The sequence below is a fragment of the Anolis carolinensis genome, chromosome 3 (assembly GCF_035594765.1).
Source record: "Anolis carolinensis isolate JA03-04 chromosome 3, rAnoCar3.1.pri, whole genome shotgun sequence".
Classification (NCBI taxonomy): domain Eukaryota; kingdom Metazoa; phylum Chordata; class Lepidosauria; order Squamata; family Dactyloidae; genus Anolis; species Anolis carolinensis.
The window spans coordinates 8062142-8079751 of NC_085843.1; the positions used below are offsets into that span (position 1 = coordinate 8062142).

Consider the following 17610-nt stretch of genomic DNA (forward strand, 5'->3'; position numbering starts at 1 on the left):
TGCTGTATGTCAGGACCCAGGCTGCAGAACACCAATAACCATGCGCAGAGACCAGAATCTATCTAATATCTTTATTAAGGAAATATATAAAGTCAATAAAAATAAGTGTAGAATATAGTTCAGAAGTAGACCTTTCAGGAAAGGTCAAATATAGTCCAGGAAAACAATGTCCAATATGTGATATTAAAGTCCAAAGTTATAATCCACTTCACCGAAACACACACTATTTGGCAAGCAATAGTGTGGGGAACTGTCCAAAGTCTTTGAGGCTTAAGGTAAATCTGAAGGAAACTGGAAAACAAGGCTTGAGACTGAGAAGCAAGGTCTGTGGTTTAAAACGCAAGGCAAGGCAAGACTTGAAACTTGGCAAGATCAAACTGGAAACAAGGCAAACATGAATCAAGAACTGAGTCCATAGAAGTCCATGGTACAAGGCTGGGCAGGAAACTTGATCCGGGAACTGGGAACTGGAGTACGAAGTCTACACACAATATCACTCCTCAAGCCGACGAATTGACGCCGCAAGGATTTCTTTGCGGGCAAACACCTATATAGGATCTTGTTTTCCCGCCAAGGAACACTTTCTCTGGGGAACAAGAAACGAAACCTATACTGTGTCCAGATGCATGACTCCTTAAAGTTTCCCAAGGGAAGCAGACTTAATCAGCTAATTGTCTGGCAGCTATCCTGGCGCTCCGGCGAGTCGCCTCTCGAGCGCCCCTATCTTGATTATAATAATCCCGGCAAGAAAATGGGGGAGATTTCTGCTCAAGGCTTGTTTGGCTGACTTCTTGTGGGCTAACATCTTGCAGGTGCAAGGGCTCCAAATCTGGCAGAAACGGTGGGAAACCGAAGTTTTCCTCTTCATCTGCCACAATAGTACTAGGAACGGGACCACATGGCCCATGAGTCATCACACTGTATATTACAGATTATCATAGCACATAATCCACATTTTCTGCTTTGGGCTGGATTACATGAGTCTGTACTGCCATATAATCCAGTCACCAGCCAATCCCTCTGCAATGCCATAAATACAATTTAATGGTGTCACATTAGAAAATGTTGACCATTTCCACTCCCTTGGCAGCCACCCCTCCACAAAAGTCAACACTGACTCTGAAATAAAACACCGCCTGAGCTCTGCAAGTGCAGCATTTCTCTGAATGAAGCAGAGAGTGTTTGAGGATCAGGACATCCTTAGGGACACCAAGGTGCTTGTTTATAAAGCTATTGTCCTCCCAACCCTGTTATACGCCTGACCGGGAATGTCTTCCACCTGGAAATCGATGTCTTCGCTGCAGAAGAATACGTGGGTCAAGAATAGGGCTCTAGAGTCACCTACGTACACCAAAACACTGCACTTGGAAGGCCATCACACTCAGACAACAATGAACGATAATCCAGTTCAAAGCAAATAACCTGGATTTTATATGGCAGTGTTGAAAGAACCTCTGTTTTCAAGGAAGGAGCCTTTTGAAAAGAAAAGCAAATCTGGAATATAAAGTGGGTCCTCGATATTAACTGGGAGGTTGGCTCTAGAATCCGAAACTGTGCTCAATTTTCATAATATACAATAGCAGAATAAAATAGCAGCCCTTACATAAAGGTAAAGGTTTCCCCTGACGTTAAGTCCAGTCATATCTGACTCTGGGGGTTGGTGCTCATCTCCATTTCTAAGCCGAAGAGCCAGCGTTGTCCGTAGACACCTCCAAGGTCATGTGGCTGGCATGACTGCATGGAGCACCGTTACCTTCCCGCCGGAGCGGTACCTATTGCTCTACTCACACTTGCATGTTTTCAAACTGCTAGGTTGGCAGAAGCTGAGGCTAACAGTAGGCACTCATTCCGCTCCCCGGATTCGAACCTGCGACCTTTTGGTCTGCAAGTTCAGCAGCTTAGCGCTTTAACACACTGTGCCACCGGAGACCCCTACATAAAAATATCAAAATCAAAGTTTGCTTTTTGGAATAGTTTTAATATTTCCTAGTCATAGAGGGTTGACTTCATAGAGGCAGAATCTGTGTTTGCAGGGGGACAAATGTATCTGCTAGCAAATATGCAACCAACACCTTTTTATTTTCTAATCCACGAAAAAAAGGAAGCTGGAACAAAGGAGGAAAGGATTAGAAGCCTTTGTGACCTGGGGAGAACACTTTCTGCCTGAAAGAAGTCCTTAAAAGCCTCCGTTCCGGAAGAAAGAGATTTGTCTCATTTAAGAGGAAGAAGTGGCACAATCCATTACATTACAGATTTGAGTCAGCGGCAGAAGGGGTTTCAGAGCTTTGAGTCCTGCGGAGAAGCACCGCTGGTTTCAGCTCCGGAAATCATTTCCATCCCTGAGAGGACACAGGAGGGGAGATACAACTATCTGCCTGCTAACACCAAGAGCTTCCAGGAGCAAGAAATCGCAGGAGACAAAGGCCAAGCCAAGAACTTGAACCCAGCCTTGGCTCTGGAGCAGGCATGGGCAAACTTGGGCCCTCCAGGTGTTTTGGACTTCAACTCCCACCATTCCTAACAGCCGATAGGCTGTTAGGAATGGTGGGAGTTGAAGTCCAAAACACCTGGAGGGCCCAAGTTTGCCCGTGCCAGCTCTAGAAGATCAATGCCTCTTCTTGACCACTGGTCTGTTGTCTGCACAGATGTCCACCAAAGAAATGGCAACTGTGTTCCCTGAAGTTTATGGCACTTATCTGGAGTTTGCGTGTGGGCAAAGGGGAGCATCCTTTGGGGACATGCCTCGAGTCACGTAGGCATCCAGATTTTGGGTATATACATTTTGGGAATTTCTTTGTTCTCCTCCCACGAGGTTTTTTACACACTCTTCTACCTTCCGTGCTGTTTGGAGAAATGTAGTTCCTGATGAAGATAGGTCTGCATGATTTCGACTTTAACATTTATTACTGTATCCTGAACTATATTTGGAACTAAGATGACTTACCTGTATGAAAATTACCTCATACAAGCTTTGTGAGTAAATACTTTTTTTTACTATTTTGATTCTTGGTGTCTCTGAAGTTATTTTATGCACATGACTCTTTGAAGGAAGACTGAGGCTGGACGCTGTCCTGTGTTTAATGGGTCTTAATCTTCTTCTTTAAAGTCCTCGAACTTTTTTCTTTCACTTCTGCTCTAACCCCAGTCTTACATATTTTTCCTCTGCTACATGCAATGTCTTAATTTCCAGGCATCAGCATGTCCAATATCTTATAGAAATGGATGATGAGGCCATTCTAGATCTTAGGAAGAGAGAGCTCCAAAAAAGCCACCCAATGTATTTGCATGTGTCGTGTGTTTGCAGGTTATTTCTAACTGATAGAGATGCCAGGATGATTGTGGAGTTTTCTTGGCATGGTTTGACACCGCCTTTGTCATAGACTCATAGAAGCATAGAATAATAGAGTTGGAAGAGACCTCACGGGCCTCCAGTCCAACCCCATTCTGCCAAGAAGCAGGAAATCATATTCAAAGCACACCCGACAGATGGCCATCCAGCCTCTGCTAAAAAGACTCCAAAGAAGGAGCCTCCACCACACTCTGGGGCAGAAAGTTCCACTGCTGAACATCTCTCACAGTGAGGAAGTTCTTCCTGATGTTCAGGTGGAACCTCCTTTCCTGCAGCTTAAAGCCATTGTTTCCCCTCACATGTCTATCATGTCTCCTCTCAGTCTTCTCTTCTGCAGGCTAAATATGCCCAGCTCTTTAAGCCGCTCCTCATAGGGCTTGTTCTCCAGACCCTTGGTCATTTTAGTCGCCCTCCTCTGGACACATTCCAACTTGTCAACATCTCCCTTCAATTGCGGTGCCCAGAATAAGACACAGTGTGATTCCAGGTGTGGTCTGACCAAGGCAGAACAGAATAGAGCAGGAGCATGACTTCCCAAATCTAGACGCTATTCCCCTATTGATGCAGGCCAAAATCCCATTGGCTTTTTTTGCCGCTGCATCACATTGTTGGCTCATGTTTAACTGCTGTCCACGAGGACTCCAAGATCTTTTTCACACATACTGCTGTCGAGCCAGGCCTCCCCCATTCTGTATCTTTGCATTCAATTTTTTCCGCCTAAGTGAAGTATCTTGCATTTGTCCCTGTTGAACTTCATTTTGTTACTTTCGGCCCATCTCTCTAGTCTGCTAAGATCATTTTGAATTCTGCTTCTGTCTTCTGGAGTATTTGCTCTCCCTCCCTGTTTGGTGTCGTCTGCAAACTTGATGATTGTACCTTCTAACCCTTCGTCTAAGTCGTTAATAAATATGTTGAACAGAACCAGGCCCAGGACGGAGCCCTGCGGCACTCCAGAGTCCTACTCCAACATTTAAAGCAGCCCACCATGTTGTTTCTTGGTATCATGCCCAAACTGCTGTGAAAATGTAAAATCATTACATGCCAAGGTTCTTTGTTTAACCATCCTGAGCCCACTACTTGGATGAAACAACAAAGCAATCTCCACAATGATATTGCAAAAAAAAATATGGAGAGGTGCACCAGCATTATTTTGAATTTTGAAAAAATCCCCAAATTTGCATGAGTAGTTTTGGGAAACCAAGCCTCTTGGACTCAGGTACATGAGGAACAGGATTTTATGATGCTCTGCCTCAGGGAGCAAAATGCCTCAAGCCATTATGTTCAAAGCTCCTTCCTCCTTCAAACAAATCATCTTTCCCTAAGTCCTTCCTGAAGGACCTTTCTTGTTCATGACCTTACATGCCCTTCCCTGGCCATCTGGCTTTCTCCTCCACTTTGCCATCATTCCTACACCAAATAAATAAATGCCACATAAAAGTGCAACATAAAATAAATGACATAAAGATCTTGCATATCAAAACAATTCAATACAATTAAAATGCAATATAATTAAAATGTCTTGGAAATCAACAACAATGCTATAATTAGTTTAGATAAAATTAGATTAGATAGGAGCATCCCCTAGAGCAATCAAGTGCAATATCAGCAATAAATCCTGCAAGGGTTTTTGTTGCTGCCAGGATGAAAAGGGAGACCTTGAGAGTGACCATAAAGTCATTAGCAGAAGGAGATAGCGGAACTTGGTAGTAGGTGACTCCCTCCTTAGAGGAACGGAAGCCATCATTTCCAGACCGGATGGGATGGCTCGAGAAACATGCTGCCTCCCGGGGGCAAAAATACACCATATCACTCAGAGGCTCAGCAGGCTCCTAAAGCCCCATCACCCTCCCCACCTTATGTTGATTCATGTAGGTACCAATGACACCGCTAGGCATACTTTTCAAAAGATCACAAATGATTTTCGAGCCCTCGGAAGTAAGCTAAAACTGTGTAATGTACAGGTGATCTTTTCATCCCTCCTCCCCGTTGTAGGACACGGCTCTACAAGGGCTGGAAAAATAGTACAGGTCAATAACTGGCTCAGAAAATGGTGTCAAGAAGAGCATTTTGGCTTCCTTGACCATGGTCTACTCTTCCAGGAGGATGGCCTACTGGCAAGTGATGGGGTGCATCTCACACAAGTAGGAAAACATCTTTTTGCACACAGACTCACAAACCTCCTCAGGCGCACTTTAAACTAGATCCACTGGGGGAGGGGAACAACAGCCTGGCGAACACTATATTACTGAGCAGCATTCCATGGACGCCAATATTAAAAGACAAGGGAGTTAAGGATGGATGGGAGTTTTTTAAAAGTGAAATACTCAAGGCGCAAATGCAAACAGTGCCAACAAAGAAGAAAAATATGGCACATGCGAAGAAGCCAGAATGGATGTCCAAAGAACTTCTAACTGAGCTAAAACTCAAAAGTGACATGCACAAGAAGTGGAAAAGGGGAGAAATCACCAAAGAAGAATTCAAACGTATAGCCAACACCTGTAGGGAAAAGGTTCGCAAGGCTAAAGCGCAAAATGAGCTCAGGCTTGCCAGGGACATAAAAAACAACAAAAAAGGTTTTTTTGCTTACGTTGGTAGAAAAAGGAAGAAAAAGGAGGCGATAGGGCCATTGCAAGGAGAAGATGGGGTGATGGCGACAGGGGACAGGGAAAAGGCAGAACTACTTAATGCCTTCTTTGCCTCGGTCTTCTCACAAAAAGAAAGCCATCTTCAACCTCAGCAACATGAAATGGATGAAGGATTTGGGGAAATCCAACCCCAAATAGGGAAACAAGTTGTCCAGGAACACCTGGCCACTCTAAACGAATTCAAGTCGCCAGGGCCAGATCAACTACATCCAAGAGTACTGAAGGAACTAGCGGAAGTTATTTCAGAACCACTGGCGATCATATTTGAGAGTTCTTGGAGAACAGGAGAAGTCCCAGCAGATTGGAGGAGGGCGAATGTGGTCCCTATCTTCAAGAAGGGAAAAAAGAACAACCCAAACAATTACCATCCGGTCAGCCTCACGTCGATACCAGGCAAGATTCTGGAAAAGACCATTAAGGAAGTGGTCTGCGAACACTTAGAAACAAATGCGGTCATTGCTAATAGTCAACACGGATTTACCAATAACAAGTCATGCCAGACTAATCTGATCTCTTTTTTCGACAGAGTTACGAGTTGGGTCGACACAGGGAATGCCGTGGATGTAGCCTACCTGGATTTCAGTAAGGCCTTCGACAAAGTCCCTCACAACCTTCTGGCAAACAAACTAGTAAAATGTGGGCTAGACAAAACTACAGTTAGGTGGATCTGTAATTGGCTAAGCGAACGAACCCAAAGGGTGCTCACCAATGCGTCGTCTTCATCATGGAAAGAAGTGACAAGTGGAGTGCCGCAGGGCTCCGTCCTGGGCCCGGTTCTGTTCAACATCTTTATTAATGACTTAGACGAAGGGTTAGAAGGCACGATCATCAAGTTTGCAGACGACACAAAACTGGGAGGGAGAGCCAACTCCAGAAGAAAGGAGTAGAATCCAAAACGATCTTGACAGACTAGAGAGATGGGCCGAAACTAACAAAATGAAGTTCAACAGGGACAAATGCAAGATACTTCACTTCGGCAGAAAAAATGGAAATCAAAGATACAGAATGGGGGACGCCTGGCTTGACAGCAGTACATGTGAAAAAGACCTTGGGGTCCTTGTGGACAACAGGTTAAACATGAGCCAGCAATGTGATGCGGCAGCTTAAAAAGCCAATGGGATTCTGGCCTGCATCAATAGGGGAATAGCGTCTAGATCCAGGGAAGTCCTGCTCCCCTCTATTCTGCCTTGGTCAGACCACACCTGGAATACTGTGTCCAATTCTGGGCACCACAGTTGAAGGGAGATGTTGACAAGCTGGAAAGCGTCCAGAGGAGGGCAACTAAAATGATCAAAGGTCTGGAGAACAAGCCCTATGAGGAGCGGCTTAAAGAGCTGGGCATGTTTAGCCTGCAGAAGAGAAGGCTGAGAGGAGACATGATAGCCATGTACAAATACGTGAAGGGAAGCTATAGGGAGGAGGGAGCAAGCTTGTTTTCTGCTGCCCTGCAGACTAGGACACGGAACAAGGGCTTCAAACTACAGGAAAGGAGATTCCACCTGAACATCAGGAAGAACTTCCTCACTGTGAGAGCTGTTCGACAGTGGAACTCTCTCCCCCGGACTGTGGTGGAGGCTCCTTCTTTGGAGGCTTTTAAACAGAGGCTGGATGGCCATCTGTCGGGGGTGCTTTGAATGCGATTTCCTGCTTCTTGGCAGAGGGTTGGACTGGATGGCCCATGAGGTCTCTTCCAACTCTACTATTCTATGATTCTATGATTCTATGAACTTTCCTGTACCGTTATTGCAAGGTAAATAAGAACTGATCCCAAGAAGTTGATTCTGTCTCTAGAATACAATAAGCAGGGGAACTGATAATGAGTGAAATCCTCAATTTCTACAAATACTGAAATAGAGGGCCAGAAGGGTATGAGAATATGTGCCATCGATCACAGCTGTAGGCATAGTTTGAAGACAAAGGGCCATGAAAGCATCTCTGACCCTCAAAGGACATCTAGATGGGCTCATCTCTGAGGTCTTCCAAGATCGTTTGAAGTAAAAATCCCAATACTTTGAACCTGGGGCTAATTTCATACACTCATAAACCCAGGAATCTATGCACTTTCAACTTTTATTTTGCTTTGGAGATGTTATTTTGAAGTACCGTTCTCCAAATTTATCAGAAGTTGGGGGAACGGAGGAGTTGGAGTCCAACGATATTAGATTTTCCAAGCTCTAAATAAGAAAAATGATGCTTCTCCATCCAGATCAACCATGAAACAAGGTAAGGTATGTGTCTTATGGGCTAGCTCAGGGGTCCTCAAACTTTTTAAGTGGAGGGCCGATTCAGACTGCTGGGGGGCCGGACTATGATGAAATAGTCCAAAATTAGGATTGTTGTTGTTGTGTGCCTTCAAGTCATTTCAGACTTAGCTCAACCCTAAGGTCACAAAGAGTCGGAAACAACTGAATGAATAAACAACAACAAAATCCAAAGTTTGGGACAGAGGCCAGGTAAATGACCTTGGAGGGCCACATTCAGCCCATTTGCCTTAGTTTGGTGGCCCCTGATCTGGACGATCTCATAAGACCATAGGTAAGCAAAGAGACCTCCAAAGACCATCTAGATGGTCTCATAAGACCATAGGTAAGCAAAGAGACCTCTAAAGACCATCTAGATGGTCTCATAAGACCATAGGTAAGCAAAGAGACCTCCAAAGACCATCTAGATGGTCTCATAAGACCATAGGTAAGCAAAGAGTCCTCCAAAGACCATCTAGATTGTCTCATAAGACCATAGGTAAGCAAAGAGACCTCCAAAGACCATCTAGATGGTCTTATAAGACCATAGGTAAGCAAAGAGACCTCCAAAGACCATCTAGATGGTCTCATAAGACCATAGGTAAGGAAAGGGCCCCCCAAAGGCCATCTAGACAATCTCATAAAACCATAGGTAAGGAAAGGGACCCTCAAAAGCCATCTAGATGGTCTCATAATGCCGTAGCTAAGCAAAGAGGTCTTAGTTTGGGGACCCCTGAGCTAGATGAATGAGCAGCAATTTCAATTGAAATAAAAGTCAACTGCTAGTTTAATCCATCTTTTGCATTTGGAATTGAGAATGGGCACCATGTTGCCCTTTGCCTCAAGCAGCAAAAAATTTTCGATGCAACTCAGGACCACCTCGGCTGAAAATCTCTGGAATTCCACATTCAATCCTATTACTCAGGTTTGTCAGATTTATTGTGAGGTTTTGTCACCTTTACTGTTAAGGTGGAAGAAAAAAAAATACACACACAATTAGGCCTACCCATCTTCTATTTCAGTGCATGACAAATCTTTAGAGTTTTAACTAGGGTGCCGGCTCCCTTCTCGCCTTGCAACAGCTGCCAGTACAAAACTCCTTTCGCAGAGCATATGTTTGTGTGAAGCCAAAGATCAACAAGTATTAGTGGGAGAATTAGCTGCTTTTAACAGACTGCCTTTGGCAGAAAGCATTAAGATAATGAGCAAGAGGAAGTAAACACACTTGGCTGGGAGACAGGCATCTGAAGCAGGGCCAGAACGATGTTGCTCCGGTTGGTATTGTTAAAAGCAAAGGGGAGAAAAAGGAGCTGGAGGAAAAGACAGATTGCAAGCGTTTCTGATGCCTGTCAGTCTATGGGTGAATGCATTTGCCTTCCCTTCCTGAACCATTGGACCAGTGCTGGCAGACGGCTAAGAAGGAAGACAAAATAATAAAGATTGCATCTTTATTTGGGATTCAGGTGAGGTTTGTCTTCCTTTGCTGAAAGTGAAAAAGCATCAACACTTGTCTATAGAGCAGGCATGGGCAAACTTTGGCCCTCCAGGTGTTTTGGACTTCAACTCCCACAATTCCTAACAGCCGGCAGGCTGTTAGGAATTGTGGGAGTTGAAGTTCAAAACATCTGGAGGGCCAATGTTTGCCCATGCCTGCCAGATCCTTCTGCCAAAGTTAGGTCACTTTCTTTAGTTTATCTACTCTTTTATCTGAGGTGTATTACTTGCTGCAATAAAAAGAAGTTTTTACCTTATTGGAACCTTACCAGAGCATCTAGCGTATTTACTCTCCTGTTTCCTACCATGAACTCATATACAAGGGTTATCCAGAAAGTAGATTACATTTTGGAATTAAAAATGAACAAAGTATAGGAGAAAACATTTACCATATGCAGTTGAAAGCCACACCGAAATACCACTTCTCAACAGAGTCACCATTCAAATCCAGGCACTTATCATAGCGATGAATGAGCTTGGCAACTCCTTCCCCACAAAATTCTGCCACTTGCCTCCTCAACCACTTGTTTCCAACAATGGGGGCGTGGCTGGCAACGTGTTTTGGCGACGCTGCGCAGCTTCGGGAAGGGGAGACCGGCTGGTTGAGGATGCAAGCGGCAGAATGTAGTGGGGAAGGAGTTGCAAAGCTCATTCATCACTATGGTAAGTGCCTAGATTTGAATGGCGACTACGTGAGATGTGGTATTTGGGTGTGGCTTTCAACTGCATATGGTAAATGTTTTCTCCTATACTTTGTTCATTTTTAATTCCAAAACGTAATCTACTTTCTGGATAGCCCTTGTAGCACTAGCTACTCTGCACTCTACTCTGCTATAGATACCAAATATCCCTACACACTAAATATAATAATAATAATAATAATAATAATAATAATAATAATAATAATAATAATATACTTTATTTATATTCTACTCTATCTCCCCAAGGGGACTCAGAGCGGACTGCAGAATACATATATGGCAAAATTCAGTGCCATTACACAATTAACAGCAAAGACAGACAGTACATAGACAGAGGCAAGGCTTCCCTCTTTTTCATTTACGGCATCTGGAGGCTGTGCTCGACTCATCCATGGAAAGGTGCTGTTGGTCCATCTATCCACGTCAAGGAGACTGTTGTCCATGGATGCCTTCCTGATTGAATTGCCAGCATGTTTTTCAGGGCACCTTTTACCTCCCCACCAAGGTGGTACCTATTTATCTACTCACATTGCTGTTTTCGAACTGCTAGGTAAGCAGCAGCTAGGGTTGATGGCGGGAGCTCACCCCAACCTGTGCTTGAACTGCCAACCTTCAGGTCAGCAAGATCTTCTGTAGCTGGCAGTTTAACCTGCTCTGCTAGCTTAGGTTGAGAGAGAGAGTAAGATTTGGCCGAAGTCACCCAGTGGGTTTCTATGGGGCTGCAACCTTAGAATGAATGCATGGTGACTAATGGATCCCATGTCTGTAGAGCAGTGAAATCATTCTATGTTTGTACTTTGGAAGAGCTCTTCAAGGTGATGAACTCTATTTCTCAGGTTCAGCTTCTTGGACTTCTCTTTTAAAACCAGGTTCACTACCGACCAGCAGCCAAGGAGAATTGATTGAGTCCAGTAATGGTATGTTCACCAAAAAGATCTCCGTATCTCAGCGTTCAGGGTAGCAGAAACATGCAATTACGAAGCTGAAAGAGACCCCAAGGACCATCCAATGTAACCCCATTCTGCCGGTGCAGGAAGACACTCTTCGAGCTCTCCCAGTCTCTGCATCAACACACATATATGGAGACCAATTAGGAACTGAGAGAACTCTGTGATAAATGCCCACTGTATTGATTTTCACCTCTATTGCCTAGATCTTTGAGGCATTTCGCTGCTTGCCTTGCCCTTCTGCCCAAAAGTCTTTAATACTTTATGCCCCTTTGTTTGAGAGGCTTCTATTTGCCTCAAGATGATTTACACACAGACACGAGAGCTAACATTAGGGGACTATTCTACCAAAGTTAAGTAACTTTTTTGTCTGTCTCCTCGTCTATATGAAATGAATTACTTGATACAATAAAAGTAAGTTTTTACCCTATTTAAACCTCTCCAAAGCATCCTGAATATTTTCTCTCCTGTTTCCTACCATAAGCTCATACAGTAGAGTCTCACTTATCCAAGTTTCTGGATTATCCAACACATTTTTGTAGTCAATGTTTTCAATATATCATGATATTTTGGTGCTAAATTCGTAAATACAGTACACATAACAGTACTGCGTATTAAACTACTTTTTGTGTCTAATTTGTTGTTTAACATGATGTTTTGGTGCTTAATTTGTAAAATCATAACCTAATTTGATGTTTAATAGGCTTTTCCTTAATTCCTCCTTATTATCCAAAATATTTGCTTATCCAAGCTTCTGCCGGCCCGTTTAGCTTGGATAAGTGAGACTCTACTGTATATAGCACTGGCTATGCTGCACTCTACTCTGCTATAGATACCAAATGTTCCTAGGTTGAGAGAATATGATTTGCCAAAAGGTCACTCAATGGGTTTCCATGATCAGGTGCAGAGTCGAATCCTAACTCAACACTCAATTTGCTACAGTCTGCTTGCTCTCTCAAGTGCACACACATCCTATAAGGTGTCATGGGATGCTGGTATGTGAAGTGATTTATAGTTTCCAAATCACGACCTCCCTGAATCGCTGCAAGCTGAATAGCAAGTGTCCCAGAAGCAAACAAAATACAGTCCTTTCATAGCAAAAACATGCTTCAGCCCATCTGTTAGCAGAGTCCAACTGCCAGCGTCTGACTTTATCTACATACTGTTTAGTAAACTCATGGATTCAGGTTTTTGTGATGTCTCAGGCACCTTTGGCCCCTGACCTCGCAGCCATTGCTGACCAAAATGAAGAGGATTTGGGTTTTTTCCCAAGTGAGCAGGATTCAGTTCCTTTCCAGATGACATTTCCGTGCCAGAGCCAATTAAAGATGGCCTTGAGAAGGAGCCAGCTCTTCCCGGCTCTCCGGAGGAGTTACCGTTCGATAGAAGGGCTTTTTTGAAAACAGACCGCTCTCTAAGGCAATCTTTAAGAAGAAGTGTCAGATTAGCAGAGTAAGGTGATTGTGGCTGAACCCAGTTCTCCTGGGAAGAATTAGGGAGGCAGGCACCTGGCATGATGTTTTGGAGGTCCAGTTCTCTTGGGAAGTTTTGGGGAGTTTAACACCTGGTTTGGGGGAGTTATGAACTTCAATAAAAGTTGTGCGTGGAGAATCTTCTGTGCGATGGCAACTTTGGACTAAGAAGTAGCGTCGCCTCTCGTTCCTGATTTTCCAAGCCGCCTGACGGTGCGCTTACTCTGGAGTGGACCGGGTGTTGGTTTACCTTCTTGCCATGATGGGACTGCGTTTCAGCTCCTGAACTTCCAGCTTGCCTTGCCTTGAAACCCTGTTTGGAACATTTCTTCTAAAGGACTCTTCTTGCTCTTCTTATTTCCCCACTCAAAACTTTGATTGTGTTTCGGATATTGGATTTTGAACTCTAATACATAAGACTTTATATTATTGGACTAAAATTGATCTTTCCTGGAAGGTCAATTGCTACTTCTATATAACTGCTTATTTCTATTTGGAACTTTTATTGCTTTAATAAAGATATTAAATTGTTATTGGCTGTTGTGTTGGTTCCCAGTGTTCGTGCCGTTTAGGAGTGTTACAGTTTTCATCCAAAATATCTGGAAGCTTTCATCTTCAGAGTAGCAATATGTACAAATATAAAACCAGGATACACAGATCCACTTTCCTTGTACTTGCAAACAATCAGAGTAATCAAATAGTGACATTCAGAATGACACATACTCACACTGAGTCACACAGGAGAGAGAAAGATGGATTCTTTCATCCTCATTATATAGCCACCTGCTGATAGGTCTTCAGTAAGGGACATTGAGTGATGCAATCCCTTTGCAATACACCTTATATGGTTATGACTCAGCCATTGCCACACCTCCTCTGGCATTGCATCATGACATTCACAGTCATACCCAGGTGATATCAATATACCACATGTTCATCAAACAGTATTTTATTCTATGATTAGAAATGCTTTGCCATTTCTATCCAACATAAGGGGAGATTGAAATGAGTAGACAGAGCAATATATGACGCACACTTACCATGGGAGCTCCACCATGACCAATAATGGCAGGCTTGGGTCCCAGGTCTTTCCTCTCCATGATGCAAGGGGAAGAAATGGTGAGCGGGATAAGGTAAAGAGCAAGGACCACCGCAAAGTAGGCTGCAAATGTCAGCACCTGAGAAGCTGAAAATGGAAGCAGGATGGAAGGGAGAAACAATTAGATTCAGGACTCCTCCAGAAAGAGGATCAACAAAAGCCACAGCTTTTCCTGTAACATGCAAAAAATCTACACAATCAACAATTCACACTCACATTTTACTCGTTAGCTTATGGATGCATTTGGTTGCATCCATAAGGCACATTTGTACAGTAGTTTGATACCACCTCAAGTGACACAGTTCCTTCATATGGAATTCTGCAATCTGTGTTTCATAAAATACTTAGAATTCTCTAGTGTCCTCTTTTCAATGGCATCACTAACATTTTCTGGCACAGATATCCCAGTATCACAGGAAACATAAAATCCACAAATTCCATCGGATGGAACCATGGCAGTTTAAGTGGAATCAAAGTGATATAACTGCAAAGTGTGGATATACCTTTTGCCCGCCCTGGTGCCTTTGATATGAATGTCGCACTCTGTGACTGAGGCCTAATGTAACTTGCTTAATAAGTGTTGTGGTTCAGTCTGATGATGAACGGGGATTGGGTTTCAGCAGGTTGACCACGAAATGTTGAAGGTTCTGAATTGTCAGAAATGCAGGCTGACCAAGGAAATGTTGAAGGCTCTGAATTGTTAGAAAGGTCGCAGGCTAGCAGGGAAGCTGAATTTAGTGATAAGAGTGACCTTTCACAGGATTTTGAACAACAATAAAGTCCAGGTGGCTCTGGCAGTGAGGCAGAGGAGTCTTCCTTAGATCGAGATACAAGGTTAAGGTTAAGGGTTCATCATCCCAGGCGTTCTCTGAGAATAGCTGGGAAATGTGTGGGAACTCAAGGACAGAGAAATGCTTTCTTAGCCTGTAAGCATGGTTAAATAGAGAGAAACAGAGAAAGATTTCAGGCGAAGCAACGTTGATTTTGGAAGCTTAACTCCTGCCTTGACTCTGCTCATGGAAAAGGTTTCTTGTTTTTGTTCATGCTTAGTTCCTGGGTTTTGGATTGTATTTCGGAGTTCACGCTGTCTTGTTTTTCAGGACTGAGTTGCTATATTCTACAGAGGCTTTGAACTATATTCTGCCTTTACAATTGGATTACTGCTTTCTTTACTGCTTTTTATTAAGACTTTGCTATCAATCTATATATATAAAAGGGTAATGAAATTTCGGCCTAGGACAAAACAACAAAACTACACATCCCAGAAACACTAAACTTGGCAGCACAACCCCTCATCCATGCCTCTGCGTTCATACAACAAAAAGCTCCAGCTACTCCAGAAAACGGCCAGGCTTTGAGACTGCAAGGCTATTCACTGCTATTCCACCTGACCAACAAAGGATTCCCATAAGCCACAGCAACGCGTGGCCAGGCAAAGCTAGTAAACTATAAAAACCAAGTCTGCTGTGGTGGAGTGTGTGTTAAGAGCAAGGTGAACCAGCGCTGAGGTAAAACAATAACATCATTAGGGGCTGTTTTGGTAACATCTCCAGGGCATATTTGGAAGGTCCATCCCTACATCTCAGATTTTGGTTCTCAAATCTCAGTCCCTCCGTGCCAAAGTCTCTCAAGCAGACAGTTTCAAACCACTGTGATTTCCAAGCATCATTCTTCTGGGAGAAAAGCAGGTTCCCACTAAAAATCATTTTAAGATACACTTCTCATGCCTTCTCATAGGAACAATTTCATAGAATCCATACATCCAGGTAAGAGAATTCAGCATCAGCAAAATCACAGTTCCTCTTCCATTATTATTTGTTTAATCCAAGTTTCTAGTCCCTGTGGTAGTCGAGATAACTGATGAAGTCAATACTGCTGAAGCCTATACTGTAATCCTTCTCAATCTGTTTGTCATGGTTGAGGATTTGTTCCATATGCTTTCCTTCCCACCCATGCAGATGAATTGTCCCTTCTCTTTCTCTGTGCGTTAAGCTCGGTATAATGTTTACACTAAAAATAACAATAGCACCCGGATCTGTTAAGCAGCTTGAAATCCTACTTAAGCCCCTACCCGAAACAGGTATTTTTTCTCTCACACATGTCATTATCGCTCTTCAGTGACAAGGAAAAAAAGAAAGCTGCTACTCACTGGCTCTTTCAGATCTTGCAAACTGGAGAGAGATCAACCAGGAGAGCGCCGTCACAGCCACAAGGGCCCCGATGTGCAGGAAGGGAGCCGTTGCCTAAAAAGAGACAAAGAGAGCCGAGTGGTTAAAACGCCATCATATTTACAGCCTAGGCAAGTGGTAACAGGAGATAAAAGAGATTCCACCTAAACATTAGGAAGAACCTGGTGATGGTTAGAGCTGTTTGACAGTGGAATATGATGCCTCAGTAAAGTGGAATCTCCTTCTCTGTAGTTTTGTAGACAAAGGCTGGATGTCCATCTGTCGGGAGGGCTTGGGTTGCATATTCCTGCATGATAGAAAGGGGTTGGACTTGGATGGCCCTTGGGTTTCTTGCAACGCTAGGATTCGAAAGTCCAACCTCCTGCCAATACAAGAATCTGTCTCTCTACTACTGAAAAGTGGGCAAATTCTGCTTACACATTTTCAACAAAAAGTGTCAACAATTGTTTCCACAATCTAAGAACAGTAATGACCAGGAGGTTCTTCCTAATGTGTTGTCGAAGGCTTCCATGGCCGAAATCACTATGTTGCTGTGAGTTTTCCAGGCTATATGGCCATGATCCAGAAGCATTCTCTCCTGATGTTTCACCCACATCTATGGCAGGCATCCTCGGAGGTTGTGAGGTCTGTTGGAAACTAGGCAACTAGGGTTTACATATCTGTGGAATGTCTTGTCTGTTTGAATTCTTGTCTGATTGAGGCAAGTGTGAATGTTGCAATTGGCCAACTTGATTAGCACTGAATGGCCTTGCAGCTTCAAAGCCTGGCTGCTTCCTGCCTAGTGAGATCCTTTGTTGGGAGAAATACAAACACCATGTCAGATTACACAGAAAAGTCATTGAAATCCACAAGCATGTGGACAATCTCAACAGAAAGGAGGAAACCATGAAAATGAACAAAATCTGGCTACCAGTATTAAAAAAAACTCTAAAATCAGGACGGTAAATAAAGAGTAACACTCAGAAAACAAGGGAAATCCAGAAAGGAAACAATCAGGGACAGCAAACGCCTCCCGACAAAGGATTCCCCCAGGCAGGTAGCAGTCAGGCTTTGAAGTTGCAAGAAAATTCAATGCTAATCAAGGTGGCCAATTGCAACATTCACACTTGCCCCAAACAGACAAGAGTTCTTTATCCCACCCTGGACATTATTCCACAGATATATAAACATAACTTGATGTGTCCGTGTCTGTAGGGGTTGCGCAGAAGTCTCAGATTAGCAAATAAGAGGGAGGTCAAAGGGCAAAGAAATGCCTTCATGGGATGCTATTAAAACAGTCTACTGAGAGGGAAATCTTCGTCAAAGCAATTTCCTCGCTTGAATTAAGAACCAAGTCTGCTTTCCTGTATTATCTTATAGCCTGGATGTATCCACGTTTCTGGGATTTTGGCTTCATTTTAAGGACCTTGCTTCATGCCCAATGTTTCCATGGATTTGTTCTTACAGCCTTGTTTTTGTAACTATCTTTTGGAAC

At 43.5% G+C, this 17610-nt stretch overlaps 1 protein-coding gene across 6 annotated transcripts in view; it reads right to left on the reverse strand.

The window, feature by feature from the left end:
• gdpd5 (glycerophosphodiester phosphodiesterase domain containing 5) overlaps positions 1 to 17610 on the reverse strand; it is a 305513-nt gene that overhangs the window by 43633 nt on the left and 244270 nt on the right. For all 6 annotated transcript variants that reach the window (XM_062974473.1, XM_062974476.1, XM_062974475.1 and 3 more), the window contains 2 exons: positions 16097 to 16190; positions 13889 to 14034 (listed from right to left, as the gene is read on the reverse strand). In XM_062974473.1, coding sequence (XP_062830543.1) covers positions 13889 to 14034; positions 16097 to 16190 — 240 coding nt within the window. The remainder of the gene's footprint in view (positions 1 to 13888; positions 14035 to 16096; positions 16191 to 17610) is intronic.